At 39.6% G+C, this 15,680-nt stretch overlaps 1 protein-coding gene across 6 annotated transcripts in view; it reads right to left on the reverse strand.

Annotated features, from left to right (window-relative positions):
- Positions 1 to 15,680, reverse strand: part of tspan4a (tetraspanin 4a) — a 228,052-nt gene that overhangs the window by 171,075 nt on the left and 41,297 nt on the right. The window contains exons 1-3 of one of the 6 annotated variants that reach the window (XM_047364101.1): positions 11,237 to 12,159; positions 10,941 to 11,015; positions 10,431 to 10,793 (exon numbers count right to left, since the gene is read on the reverse strand). In XM_047364101.1, the coding sequence (XP_047220057.1) occupies positions 10,431 to 10,751 (321 nt within the window). In that variant the 5' untranslated portion in view covers positions 10,752 to 10,793; positions 10,941 to 11,015; positions 11,237 to 12,159. Of the gene's footprint in view, positions 1 to 10,430; positions 10,794 to 10,940; positions 11,118 to 11,236; positions 12,160 to 12,356; positions 12,474 to 15,680 lie in introns of those variants that run through there. The other 5 variants (XM_047364100.1, XM_047364106.1, XM_047364103.1 and 2 more) reach the window with 5 other exon arrangements.

Raw genomic sequence — 15,680 nt, forward strand, 5'->3', positions numbered from 1 at the left:
CCGCGAACACACATCCACGCCCACAGAGACAGACCTGGTGTTTTCTTTTTATGTAACACTTAGAAAAAGGCTTGTTTCCATGACAATGTGGAAATTGATGAACCTTTTAAATGACATGAAAGCTTAAAAGCGGACTTCACATTAACTACTCTGTTACCTATTTTTGGACTGAGATTGATTCCAACAAACATGTATCACCTGTTTGTCACAACTAGTTCAAGCATTATTGGATAATTATGTACCTCAGATGGCAGCACAAATATAAAATTTTACATTTTCTTTTTTAATTTAGAATAGAATTACATGGTTGTCGAGTCCTGGTATGACATGAATGTCTAGCAAAAACGCATTTTAGCTTTATTTAACTTTTTAAAGCCTGACACTGCATAGAAGTCAGGGAATTATGTACTTTAAACATAATCTAAAATATAATCTAAATAAAGATCAATATATTTTTCTATGTTACATAGAAAAATTACATATTGACTATTTACACCACACAATGAAGTTTCATTTAGTTTATTTAAGTCTAAATAAATGTATAAATGTATTGCAGTTTTCATTTCGGTATTAAAAGGCACACTGACCTCAACTTTGACGGTTAATATCAAAATAAATTGTAGGAAGATAAGAGACCGTTTGTGTTATTCTGATGCTAATCCAACATTTTAATGTTTTTCAATCCCAGTCTTTTTTTCGGTTTTTGGTTTTGCCATTAACTTGACAGGTAATAAACAAGTCTAAATGCCAAAGTTTTATACTTGGTGCTATAATATTTTAATTGGCTGCCAAGCCCACCTCCAGCGTCTAATGGAAGAGGTTATTTCCTTTGGTTCGGCTTGGGTAGCACCAGTTTCTCAGTGCCTGAGCTGGAGCTTGGGGTTGTGGAAACTAAATAGCGTTTTTTTCACCAAAGGAACTCATTCTTAAACCGATTCGGTTCGGGTGACTACGAACGTGATGTTTGTTAAGCACCAACGCGCATTTCCACCAGCTTTGGGGACCAAGCATGAGTCATCAGCAGTGGGCGTTACACTGCATGTGGGAAAAGAATGGTAGCAGACAGCAGAGTTTGCTGATCTTCGCGCAATGTCCCTAATAATACATCCATAAACTACAGTTAATACTGAAAAGGAGATGACGACTCTGTGCAAGAACAATGGTATGTACAATGATTTCATTTGCACATGTTCAGCATCCGTGAGTGTAACAGAAGGAGTAGTTTTACAATGTTTATACCATATGTTCTCCGTCTTACCCACCGTACTTGTTGCTTATATTGTCTTCAGCTTCAACCCACCCACAGGTGACGTTATGGTTCACGCTAAAAAAAAAAAAAAAAAGTTGAACCAGAGTTTACTTCCGGGAACCTCTGTTCATCGGTGTAAACATGCCTTACTGTTTCGAAATCAGATTCGGGAACTGGAACCAGCTCCGAACTGCATTGGTGGAAAAGGGGTATCAGAGAACTGTTGTTAAGTGTTGTTAACTAGTACTGGTTTAGCACTGGAACCAGTTTAGTTGGAAATTACTTTGGGGTCTAAACTCTGAGATAAGCCAAAATTAATCTGATCTAATGTATTTCCCACTACAAAGAAGTCGTCTTTGCATTAAAAAAAACATTTTCAATGTTATCATGATGACAGCGGGAAAATGAAATTATTCCATATTTGTGCAGAAACATGTTCCAATTTTTTATTCATCTTTGTGTAATCTGCAGAACACTGTTACTGTTTGTGGAGCAGGGACATTTCATCTCACTCTTCGTGCTCTTTCAGCCACCACAGACCAGCAGCTTTGAGCTCAATCATGACCACCATTCCCACTAAGCCCTCACAGTTTGACCTTTTGACATCTTGCTGTTTCCAAACCAATTTGCAACTGGCACCAACATATAACTGCAGAAAACCCTTATACATCTTGTTTTGTTGTTATGACTCTGTTCTCTGTAGGAGAGAACAGCTTCTGTCTCTTTAGAAACATGGCAACCAATTTGTTATTTTTAAACATTTGATGAAAGGTTTTACTCTGTGATATAGGAAGGTATGTTGCTATGTTATGTATTTGATTTTGAATAAACATGAACTGCAAATTCTTCACTAAAAAGAAATATTTCTATTTTTTGATTTATAACATGGCAATATTACTTTATGAAAATCAAGATTTTAACCAAGTATTTGGAATAAAATCTTAAAACTAACAAACCTTTCTGTATATGTCGAACAAAAAACATTTCTGGACTTTTCTTTCCTTCTCCTCCTTGTTTTGCTGGGTCTGGAAACAGCAATGCATATTTGATTGGCAGTTTGGTGTTAAACACAAGGGAACTGCTCAGTAATGATTTGGGAGAAAATAGCAGCATGGAGCTCTATCATTAAACATAAATAGTGTAGTACACATTTGACCTGAAATCACTCCTCTGAGGCAGAGATGAGATACAATTAACAGGGCCTGCTTTTAAGCTTGTTTAACTCAGCCCTCCAGACACCAGAGGCAAAGTTTGGGTTTCCTGAAAATGTAAAGAGTTCAAAAAGGAAAACAGAGAAGTCCGATTTAAGACTGGAGAACTTAGAAAATGTTTGGATTCTTTGGACAGTTGCACATATGGGTAGAGCCTGCCTGGCCTGTGCACCATGCTGCTAAATGTAACGAGTAAAAATGTCACGTGACGTATTAACGAAAACTATGTTTCTCCCAGCAGGACTATACAACTCATATAACTTGGGTATTAGTTGAATGTTTTGCACATTTTTGCCATCGCTGTCAGCTTCATTTCAGTGTTTCATTCACAAGGAAAATAGTACTAACTTAATGGGAATGCAAACCCATCAGGTCCTGCTGTTTTGAGCAATTTATACTCCTTTTGTCTTTCCTTTATAATCTATAGGCCACATACAGCCACAAAAGCAGGAGATACAGAAGTGACAAAGAAAAACAAAACTAGGAGAAATGTTCTAAATGGACTGGCAGTAGGGATGCAAAGCCAAAGGTTGTGAAATACATTCCAATGGAAAGCATTAAATGGACAAAAAACATTTTTACTGTTACTATGCAACCTTGGTTCATATTGTGAATATAAACCAGTAACAACAGGCTTCTACACACACCATTTTAATTTTATTTGTAGATTACAGAGTTCATTTTGCGACAATAATTTGTAAAGTTCCTTCCCTTACAATGCAGTCACTGCAGGTTTTCAAGAGAGCACTGAAACTTTACGACTATTTGTGTGTCACAAAAAGTGCTGGTATTTGAAACTCTTTTTATCACAGGGAAATTCCACAAAAATATAAATAAATATGGATAACTTTCCCCAGATTTGATGCATAATGCCTTATCTAAATGTTGGCAAACTGTGTCGGTGCAGAGAGATGCTTTTCACAGTGTGAGGAGCAAATCTTCCGTTTGTGATGTCTTTGTAAAGTACATGGATGTGCAAACTCTTCCCACTGGCAAAACTTGTAATGAATCAGTTTCCTAAACCTAAAATCACAAATTTCAGTTAAAACAAGCTGCATTTATCGCAACACCCTTTGGCTAAACAAATTTTTTTAAAGGCTAAAACATACACCTCAGAAAAAAACCATGGATAAACATGAAAGGTCAGAAGTTAATCCACTTTTAAAGTCTAAGGGAGATAAAAAGATTTTAATACCTTCAGAAGGACAGAGATGTGTGCTATATAAACTAGGACAAAACATCCGCCATGTTGAATGTTTAACACAAAGAGCATGCAACGTTTTCTTCTGTCTTCTTCCACAGCGTTGTTCTTTTTATCATTACCCGTCCTGCCTAACAACACAGGTATTTAATTTTAACACCGTTAATTAAAACTGACAGTATCAACTATTCAACAAGGCAGATTTCTCAGTAGAATCCTTTTTGTCACTTTCTAATCCAGGTGTCGATGTGTATTTACAACACAGCAAACTGCTGTACACTGACTGTTTTTGGCAGACAAACCGATCCTTCAACTGATTATTTTTGTCGTTAATGCCGTAAGTCTACAGAGGCAAGACTTTTTCAAGTAGGGTTTCACTGTTTCTACTATAAAGTGGAAATCTATCTTTATTTTTGCAAACAGTTCAAATAGTGCAAAGTGCTCAAGGGTGGAATTACATGATATTATCTGACTTCATACTGGGCAGGGCCACAAGATAATGGTACTCTAATATCAGCTTCACTCCAGCTGCATGCCAGGTTCCCTCCTGTCCTGCTGCTTTTTTGCTGTGTGTTTGTATACGTCCATCCAACCTTTGACGCGCTGCTTACCTTTGCACTTCCTTTGATTCTGTCTATAAATAGAGATTTGTGTAATCTAGGGTTACTAGTTCAAAAACAAATGACGTGAAATCTGCCTAGTTGTAACTTCAGCCCAGTTGTTCAGAACTGCCAAAAATGAATCGCTATCACAAGTATTATATATTTTCATGACGAACAACAAACGGTTAAATGGACCTTTCTTGCTGCAGTCTGCTTACTTAGGACTAAGCTCACATATGAAAGGAGGGGCCTCAGCATTTAATAGATGAGATGCATACATCAACCAACTACATCTCATCCATTTACGGTATGTGAAAACACAAGTGTTGCCTCAGATTCTAAATTGGATTTTTTTAAAGCACTTACATATATCATGTTCAGGCTTGGGGTCTTTCCTGACAGTAATGGAGCAACATGCTTGGCACGACTTGTACGGGCTACCAGCCAACCACAGATTTAACAAAACCAACCATGCTGACCGCTGGAGTCAATTCAGGGTGACCAATAACCAAACATGCATGCTTTTAGGCTTCAAAGAACAAAACTATGCACAAGAAGAAAATACACTACTGATACACTACTGATTCCGAATGCACTGTGCAGCTTTCTCTGTGATTTTCACACCAGTCTCTTAGTTACTTAGTTTTATTGTTTTTAATGTTTCCCTTTGCATTAAGTAATGCTGTGGTTTGGCCTTCTGCTTTTAACTAACTCTGATACAATGGTCGTTCAGAAACTAGACTAAAGAAATGTCTTCTGTGAATTTATGGCATAACTACATAAGGTCTAAGCCAAAGATGTTTGCACACATGAACACCACACATGGTGCAAAGCTTGGGAATCATCTGCTTTATGTAACCAGGAGGTGAGACATGGTGCAAAAACTGTGCTGTAAAAACCACTCTGTTTCCTTTACAGCAGGTTGAGAATGATGGATGAACAAGTTTGTCTTTAAATTAATACCAAATGTATTTGAATGCATCTGCAGCACACAGAGCATAGAAGCTAAAACTGAAGCAGCATTTGCTTACTTGCACACATATAGTTGATATCAGATATCTAAATACACTGTAAAAAAAACCCAAATAACCTTTTTTTCTCACGTTCATGTCCTGTTTTAGGTCAGTTAGGTTTACCAACATTATTTCCATTTGCCACAACCAGAATAATGACAGAGAGAAATTCATCCCAGTTTACATACATGTCAGTGGTATTTGGTAGCATTGTCTTTCAAACAGTATGAATTGCCACAAACGTTTTAGGTATCCTTTTATAAGGAAGTAGTTGGCTGGAGTTTTGCCCATTCATCTTGAGAGAACTGGTGTAATTGGGTCAGGTTTGTAGGCTGCCTTGCTCACACACACTTTTTCAGCTCTGCCTGCATCAGGGCTTTATTATGTTCATTTCAAAACATTGACTTTGCTGTCCTCAAGACACTTTGAAACTATTTTACCAGTATGCTTTGGATCATTGTCTATTTGAAAGACCCAGATGTGCCCAAGGTGTAACCCCTGCCTTATGTCTTGAGATGCTGCCCTAATATTTCCATGTAATGTTCATTTCTCAAAATACCATGTCATTTGTGAAGAGCAACAGTCCTTCATTGAGCAGAACACCCCAACAACGTGATGCTGCCACCAATGTACATAGCAGTCGGGATGGTGTTCTCAGGCTTGCAAGTTCCCCTTTTGTCCTCCAGACGTAACAATAGTCATTATGGCAAGATATTTCAATGTTGGTTTCATCAAACTACAGAACAGGTCTTCACAAATGTAAGTCTTTGTTCTTGAGTGGAAAAGCAAACTGGAATCTGGCTTTTTATTTATGTTTGAACAGATGAACATGGTACCTTCAGACATCTGATAATTGAGGAACCAGACTTGTGAAGGTCCACAAATCTCTCCTTGATATTTTGGCTAATTTCTTTTGATTTTTCCATGATGACGCTCAACGAAGCAAGGTTTGAGGTGCCTTAAAATACAGTCACAGGTGGCTACAATTACCTAAATTGTAACGTTAGAAGAAAATACTACTTTTTATATGACTTTAAAGAGAGCAATAAAAATTGTCTTAAAAGGTATTTCAATTTTTGGCATTTAGCAAATTACGATATTGACTAAAAAGGAAATGTTTAGTCTGATTTAAAATCAGGGGGACAAAACAGTAATATCACTACATTCGGTGTATAGTAATATCTAGTTTTAACTGTGACTGCTTATAGATAATCTGATAAGTTCATACGATGACCTTCAAGATATTTTAGGGCTTTGAAAAAACAAAGAGATAAATCTGCAGGAAATTGCTCCTTTGCTTTCTCACATGGCACCGGGATATTTCTAGAGGACATTAAGTCTGCAGGGAATGTGTAAATTACAGAAGGACACATCCTAATCTTATGTGTTACAATGGGAAGAGTGTGTTTGGGAGAGAAATAGTGGATTAGACTGCAAAATCATGCTGAGACCTGTGAACATTCAGACATCAAAATTGTATTTTCTGGTCTAATAATGGAACTTTATTTTTTATATGCCAACTGAAAGGTCCCTTAAATTGGCTTAAATTAAATAAAAATATATTCTGATTTTACATTCATTCACAAATCTTCTCATCCCCAACAATAAATCCATTAAATATGCATTCAAATTCACTTTTATTCTTCCTGAAAATGCTCCCATGTATGGAAGGACACACTTATTTGTACTGACAGATCGGCTTTAAAAGCCGTTTTGTTGTTGTCGTGTAAGTTTTGTCCTTCAGCCAGTAAAGCTGCTTCAGTATATTTAAAACAGCTCAAGTCCATTTTCTGATTACAGGGGTCTACATTAAGATGTAATTACTTCTTTAGGTACATATTATCCATTGTATAGAGGCTTTGGGTTTGATACTGAGCAGTTGTCTTAAAAGCAGAAAACATAAAGAAATACATGTCAACACTGACAATAAAAGATTTAATCTTATCTATTTTCACACTGCATAAAGCTGCTATAACTCTATTAACACTGGATTCTGTTTAGTACATTTAATAAGGTCTCACAAGGATGTTATAGCACCTCATCTGTTTTCACGGAATAAGATATTTTGAATCGATGACTCTCACCATGTGACAGTTTATTGCCACTTAAAGTGGAGGTGCTGAAGTCTCACTAACATAGATAATATAAGTTGTATGTGCTGATGAGTTGCTTCTTTTTTCACAGCATAGGCTTTGAGTTTGAATTTAAAAGTAAAACAGAGAAGTCAAACATAATTAAAAAAAAATCAGTTTTCACATTATTTCAGCAAAGCCAAAAAGGAACACTTCCTTTCAAATGGTTATCATAAAAATCAAGAATACTGCAAAGACCTTTAAATTGGATTTGAATTTAACATACAGCTGCAGCCGCTTTGACTGAGACTCATTATTTTCAATGACAGGTTTGATATCAGAAGAGCTCCTCTCTCCTTATCTGGAGGATCTGAACATAACTGACTTTTCAAGAGGAGAGGGCTGTTGCTCTTTGTGCCTGTTATATCTCCCAGGCGGCACTACACACATAGAGTGCTAATAATAAAACACGACTCCTCTCTTTAGCTGCATCTCTATTATTTCTGCAATAAACCTTTTTCCCTAAGAACATTTCCATAAATCTGTCCTATTTTGAAGCATTTATACAAATTTCTATGGTAAAGAGATGCATGCGGCTTCTTCTCAACCCTGTACTACTAAAGTTAACTCTACTATAGTTGTAACTGTTTACATTTGGAAATATCAGTTATTGTTTGCAGTTACATAGGCATGGGCTGGCATGAGGTTCTAATGCTATTTTAATCTTAATGAAAAATAAACTTGTTTCTGATTCTGCAAATCAGCTCTTTATGTAGTACCACGGGTATAACAACCTGATAGTTGGGTAGTTAGTGCGGTTAACTGATCTGATGGAGAGGCTGCCATTGATAGTTAGCTTGTTCCGCACTCTAATTTAAAACAGTGTTCAGGATATGCAGCAGTCTATTAGTTTGCTATTGTAAATATTTCTAAATAGTCAAATTTGCCTTTCTTGTAACCAAACGGAGGATGTAGTAGCATTCTTTCAGATAACTGACCAGCAGTGCTCAGTAACCGGTGTTGGAGGTGGCTTGATAATTGTTGTTTGTTTATTTCCGCCACCAAAACAGATTGAATCTTGTACAGAAAACAGTTTATACAACTCTCTGCTGGATCCTGAGGAAAGAATTGCTTTCAGCAGGAGGCGAGCTCATTGAGGCCAAACACAAATAAAATGAGCACCATGTTTAAAACCGCAGACTTTTCCTTTCAATCTGCCTTGTTTAATACAAGAAAGTTCAAATCAAGCTGATGATATCAGAAAAACTGTTTGCTTGTAAAACCAAGAATAACCAAGATTTAAACTTTTAGTGATCAGCACTTTATTTAATTCATATGTACCACAATAAGATGTTTTTCAGGGATATTACTTGATCCACCTGATCAGGGAGAAAGAAACATTTTGCCACATTCAGTGCAGTTATTCCAGGCAGTAGCAGCCCCTACTGAGACAAAACATAATAGCGCTCTGTAGCCAGAACACCACCAGAGGAGAAAACCTTTAGAAATTCTTTATCTTTCGTTGTTTATTTGAACAGTTCAGAGAATACCAACAAAAAAGTAACATTTAAAAGTCAACAAATTTAACTTTCATCCAACAACAGCATCAAATCACTGATGATGCCGAGTCCATAAATCAGTACAAATCAGTTATTCTTCACATCTCTTGTGTAAACTGTCTCCCTATGCAGTAGTCCAATGCAGGGATTCAGAATACAACAGAGTGAGGATCAAACTTTTACCAGAAGATACATTTTTTGTATTTCATATTGTTGCACCATGAAGCACCATGAGCAGTGGGAAGGCATGGAACCAGGAGAGACCTGGCCTGGTTAAATGGGAATTTCTTTAGGGGAAAGCCCTAACTCTGGAGTTAAATTGCCTCTGAAAGTGTGAGAAAAAGAAGGGGGAATCATGGTCTTTATTCTCTGAGCAGTGTTTGACAGCATTGTAGATTTAAACTGTGTCCATTTAACAACAGTTACACTCGATAACCTAATTAAAATCACTCCAGCCTCAAAATGTGTAACATTATCATATGTTTTGCAATGTCTATTTTCCAATAATGACACATTTTTTAGCATTTTCGAGTTAACAACCTTTTTAGCCACACAACAAATTACACATTGACAAAGCATTCCCAAAAATTTAAATATTTTTCTTACAATTTAAAATGTTACCACTATAAAAACAGATCTGAGCGTTGTGAGTCACAGGGTTAGAATAATGTGTTTGCAAACAATAAAGACATGACGAAAATGAATGAAGAGGTCATTCATTCCTCAAGGTGCTGCTAGGTTTCATTTCAGCACTCAAGGCATTCATTTCAGTCCCTTAGTGATAACAGATGCTTGGTGAATCAAGTAATCTCTCAGAAGTAGCTGCAGATGCAAGACTGACTTTAAAACTCTGTGACAACTTGCAATGGATTGCACTGTGGGAGTCTGTGGCAAGAAAATCCACAAGCTATAATGTTTAAATGGGAAGCATAGCAGGGGAACATGACAGGCGTCACAGTGCAAATGAAAGTGATCTGTTGTGAGGCTATCAGAGTGAGAGTGACAGAGGCAGACACACTGGAGCTCAACCATCCCCACAGCAAACAGATACAATCCGTCAGATAGAGCAGACTGACAGCAGATCCACTGATGCACTGAGCAGTGTTGTTGCACTGGGAGGAAGGTATGGTGGAGGTATTGGAAAAGAACTGGAACACAAAGGCTACGTTGTGATTAATGTCTGCACACAATGCAAGCTCCCAATATGCCAAAGCTTAACAAGGAAAACAATTCAGAGTACACCCACGCTGAAAGTACATTATTGGTAACAGAAAAAGCTTCTCCCACCCACACAGTGGGCTTTGTACACAAGATCTAAATGTACGATCTGCCTCTTCTTCACACTGCACCTCCTTTCTCATCCAACATCTCTGTGACTGCACAGACCAGCAAAACAGCTAACAGGACAGAAAAGTCACACTGAGAGAGAAACAAAGATAAAGTAAAGACAGAAAAACATGACTTTGTTCCAGTCAATTCTCAGAACTTATGCATTCTGCCTGTGACAAAGATAAAGAACTTACCCAGAAAAGGAGGTTGAAGAAGACCATTCCATAGCGCAGGGCCATCATGCAACCCTCAGCCATCCTGCAGCGCCGCAGTTCTAGAAGGAATATGAAGGAGAGGTCCAGGTAAAACACCACATACTTCTTCCCCTGGGCATAGCGCCCATTGGAGTTCTTTGGCCCCTTTGTTGTGTGAAAGCCGAAAGCAAAAGGAGGTCTCTTATACTCGAACTCCCCACTGAATCGGTGAAAACCAGAAGAGAACGGCGGAGTGTCGGGTTTGCTGTCCAGAGATGGACTGCGTCGGTAAGGAGTCTCATCTGTGCTTGAGCGTCTCATTGTGGAAGTTCAGTTAGCCTTCAAAAGTCTTTAAAAGTCACTCTGTGTGTTTCAACCAAGAGCAGAGAAAGAGATTTTAAGATAATTATGCTCCCCTGGTAAACCCTAAAGCTCCTGGTTTAATTATATCATAAACGTGGTCATGCTTCAGATACATCAACCTATCAAAGAAAATGTGTCACTGCTCACCTCTGTTGAGTTTGTCTCTAGTCTTTTAGAGTCATCACATTCAGCAGGAGACCTTGCATATTCTGGCAACACCACCTGTATAATTCAGTGTATTTAGGACACTGTCCTGCCATGCATGTGGACATCTGCACATTTCTGTCTCCCTTAGCGTAATCCCTCAAACACAGGTGTCGTGCTCTGCAAGATAAGCCGGTCTGCAGTTTCATCTCATAACGTTTTAATCAGGTGAATGACTGGAGAGCTTAACACATCTCCACCTGCCAAAATGTAGCCAAAATCTTTCAGAAATGTCCTACCTGGTTTCATGAGGAGTTCCAGAGCAGATGCTCCTTTCTCAGCAAATAATGACACCTCTAATATGACTAAATCAACTTCTTATACTCAGCAGCAGATGACACACCTATTGCTGAGAATGCATTGCTGCGCTGTGGTCTTAGGTGCTTCTGAGTGTTCGGCATGTGAATGTGGCTGAGGATGTGCTTTTGCTGACATGCAAAAGGAAGAACTAATAAAAGACAAGGAGATGAAAGTTAAGGATGCAGTTATGGATGTAGGAGGAAGGCTGGAAGGAGGGATGAAAGGATGAAGGATGCTTGCGACTGGGCTATTCTTTGGCTTCTTGAATTAGTATCCCTCTGGAGTTACTGCCTTGCCTAATTTACTCCTCGCTTCACGCGTCGACCCAAACTTGTCCCTTATTGTTTCTGAGAAGTGCCTAGGGGTCACTCTACGCCTCTTCACAGCCTATTCTTCACACATCTAGAAAGTCACCCTCTTCAACTCTCAGCTATTCTGTTAACTGTGCCCCTCTCTGCGCTTCCCCCTCTGTGATGACGGTGGGTCATTAATTTCCAGACTCTCATCAAAGAGGCAAAGTGTGTGGTGTCGCCTCCTCTTGTTTCTCCCTCCTCCGCTACAGCTTAATTCTCCTCTTCTCTAGGTGGGTAAGGAGATCAAGGTGTCCATCAGGGTCATAGCGACGCAGCCAAAGAAGCCAGAGAAGTAAGGAGAGTTACTTGCCTCTCTGTTTCCTCAGAGAAGCAGAAGAAAGACTGCAGTGTTTGAGCGGTAGTCCAGAATTGCTCCCAGAAGCTCCCTCCCCTTTCTCTCTCTCGATCTACCACCCCCCTCTTTCCTTCTCTTTCCTCCTTTCTCTCACAAGCTCCGATACTCTCCCCACCACCACACACACAGGCTCAAACACTCCATCCCTCCTCAGTCACTGTCCCCGAAACCTGCCGGTGCGGAAGGCAGGCATTCAAATTCTAGCCACACCCCATGAAACCTACCAACCAATCAATGTCTTGCAGCTCCCATCTTCTCTCTGAACACATCACAATCTACCAGATAGCGCTTTGGACACACAAACACACGTGTGCACACACACGTTCATAGCCTGGTGTTGGATTAACATACCAGAGCTGAGAAGCAGGCTGCACCCACGTCAGTCCTTCCACCTCCTCCTGGTTTTCTCGCTGCCTCTTATTCCAGATGCAGAGGTTGTTCCTATTTACAAACCAGGCTGCTCTCTGCACGCTTGGCTTCAGGCATGCCCCCAACTCCCTAACAACCCGCTCCAGACCTGAACCTGGGTCACACAATATCTGCGTATCTGCTCTCAGCAAAGATTTTCACACCACAAGCAGCTCACCTCAACTGTGACTCTATGGATGCATAGAATCCAACTATCACTGCTGGTGGCATTCACACATAAAATACTGCACACTCCTGTAGCCATCCGGGTCACTGGCTTTATGAGTCCACAAGCAGATATCAAATCTGCAGGGAGTGCAGACTATATTAATGGCTGCATGAAGTATTTAATGGATCTCTGCTATGTTTTCTGAGTGTGCAGTCTAGGAAAGGCAGCAACAGAAATTGCTGTAAAGGGCATGCATGGCTGCTGGGTCATTGGTGTTTTCTTCTAGAAAACTACAGGACATCAGGAAATGTTAACATTCAGAAAGGTGGAGGGCTTCGTTGATTAACAGGGGCACTGATGTAGGGAATTTATGTTTTTAGTGCAAACCAAATGATCCTAAATGGAGCCGGAGATAGCTGCAATTGCAAAGCACTCGCTAAGAAATATTTATGATTTTCAACAATAAACAAAAACATGTCTTGTGGTGATTTTAATGATCAAATATTCAAAGGTGATTAGTTACAGTAATGAGAAAAATATTGGTAGCAGTACATAAAGTTGGAGGACACCATCTGTTCCAACATCTGGCATCATTTATCCCGTAAAGCAACATTTTAACATTCGTAATGATATTACAACCCTTTAGAATCTTTTAAATGTATCTTTTCCATCTGGAATTGTTCTAAAATAAGAAGCTGTGCCTACTGAAAAACGGACCTGGATCAGTTCTGAAGAATGAAACAGCCAAAGGAATTATATTGTGGGCTGAAAGTGGAGTTAAATGAAAAAATGCATTAAAATGAAACAAAAGACTCAACCTACCAAATCTAATCCAAGAGAGAATTAAAATTCAGCCTGAAGATCTTTTCAAGGCAACAATACGAGCCCACAAAATCACTGCCTGCTTCTATTCCTCTGCACCTAAAGGTTATAATATCAGCATTTAGTTAGAATATTATTTTATGCACCACATTCCTGTGAAATCATAGCATGAAAATGATTTATACAAGAGATACAGAATGACAACCTGAAATTTGAACCATTATTCTCAAACCACTTCATTTTGAAGAGGTGAGACCTCCTGGTACAAAGCCCCAAACTCTGCTTGGTGTGGGACAGGACTGATGACCCCTTTACCCCCTTGGTTGTTTCTTCCAAGAAGCCATTGCAGGACAGACCAAAGTCAACCTGCAACAGTACAGCCATTTCTCTCTATTTCACTTTAACCAGCAACACCAGCCTGGAGGAGATCTTCTCAGCAGCCAGATTACTTCAGTCATGGCTGGACTTGGGAAACAGTAACTATACCATGTTAACCTGGAGGTTAATTTTGTAAGAACAAAGAAGGCCAGGTTCTTTCTTTCAAGGAGACCTATTGTGGATAAAAGTTATTTTCACTTCCTGTGAAAAGAAAGTTTGCAAGGAAAGAAACCTGTCTCCTAAATTCTAAAAACAAAGTAATTGATTGCAAAGCATTAGCAGAAACCATGTGGAAAAGCATAAAATATATCATCAGCTAGTTATTTCATTAAATGCCATAAACTGTGCTTAATATAGTTTAACCTGACATTAGTAATTAACCATCTCTTTTTTAAACACTAAACCTCAACAGAGACTCAAATATCCCTCTATCCCAAAGGCTCAATGTCCTCCATGTGTCAAACTTTAATAGCTACTTAGGATCTTACATGCAACATGTGATTTAGAATCAGAATCAGAATCAGAATCAGAAAAGCTTTATTGCCAAGTACGTTTTTGGACATACAAGGAATTTGTTTTGGCGTAGTCGGTGCAATACAGTACAAATTAAACAGTACAAACATATCTACAATATAATATAAATATAAGTGCACAGTTTTAAGTGAGTGAGAGTAAATATAGAGCAGTATAAGATGCAAGAGCAATACAACAGTGCAGGTGATCATTGTGCAAGTAAAGCAGTGCAAGTAAGCAGGAGTCCAAGCTGAGCGTTAATGTAACGCATAGAGTTACAGGTTACAGGTGTCCTGTCAGCAAAAAAAGGGGGGGTGTGGGGGAAAGGGGGAGTGTCAGGGTGGTTTCCAGGCTTTGTTAACCAGGCTGGTGGCAGATGGGAAAAAACTGTTCTTGTGGCGTGAGGTTTTGGTCCGGATGGACCGCAGCCTCCTGCCAGAGGGGAGAGTCTCAAAGAGTCTGTGACCAGGGTGGGAGGGATCAGCCAGAATCTTCCCTGCCCGCTTCAGGGTCCTGGAGGTGTACAGTTCCTGGAGCGACAGTAGACTGCAGCCAATCACCTTCTCAGCAGATCGAATGACACGCTGCAGCCTGCCCTTATCCTTGGCTGTAGCAGCGGCGTACCAGATGGTGATGGAGGAGGTGAGGATGGACTCAATGATGGCTGTGTAGAAGTACACCATCATAGTCTTTGGCAGGTTGAATTTCTTCAGCTGCCGCAGGAAGAACATCCTCTGCTGGGCTTTCTTGATGAGGGAGCTGATGTTTGGCTCCCACTTGAGATCCTGGGAGATGATGGTTCCCAGGAAGCGGAAAGATTCCACAGTGTCAATTGTGGAGTCACAGAGGGTGATGGGGGCAGGTGGGGCTGGGTTCTGCCTGAAGTCCACAACCATCTCCACTGTCTTTAGAGCGTTGAGCTCAAGGTTGTTCTGGCTGCACCAGTCCAACAGATGGTCCACCTCCCATCTGTATGCGGACTCGTCACCATCAGAGATGAGTCCGATCAGGGTGGTGTCGTCCGCAAACTTCAGAAGCTTGACAGACTGGTGACTGGAGGTGCAGCTGTTGGTGTACAGGGAGAAGAGCAGAGGAGAGAGAACACAGCCTTGGGGGGAACCGGTGCTGATGGTCAGGGATTTATGTCATCCACCATCTTATAACTCCTTCTAACCTTTTACAAAATCAAACCAAACACATGGCATCAGCAGCTATTAGGGAAATGTCTTCTCTGTTGTTGTCTTAGAGGTCATTTCACAACTTTTCCAGAAGCTCGCTCTCACACAATTATTTGGATATTTCAATTGAACATCATCTAAATAGAATGGTGGTTAATTGACAATGGTGGTCATTAAGTTTAGTATTTTTTACACATTATTCTGACT

This window comes from Girardinichthys multiradiatus, chromosome 4 (genome assembly GCF_021462225.1).
Source record: "Girardinichthys multiradiatus isolate DD_20200921_A chromosome 4, DD_fGirMul_XY1, whole genome shotgun sequence".
Lineage (NCBI taxonomy): Eukaryota > Metazoa > Chordata > Actinopteri > Cyprinodontiformes > Goodeidae > Girardinichthys > Girardinichthys multiradiatus.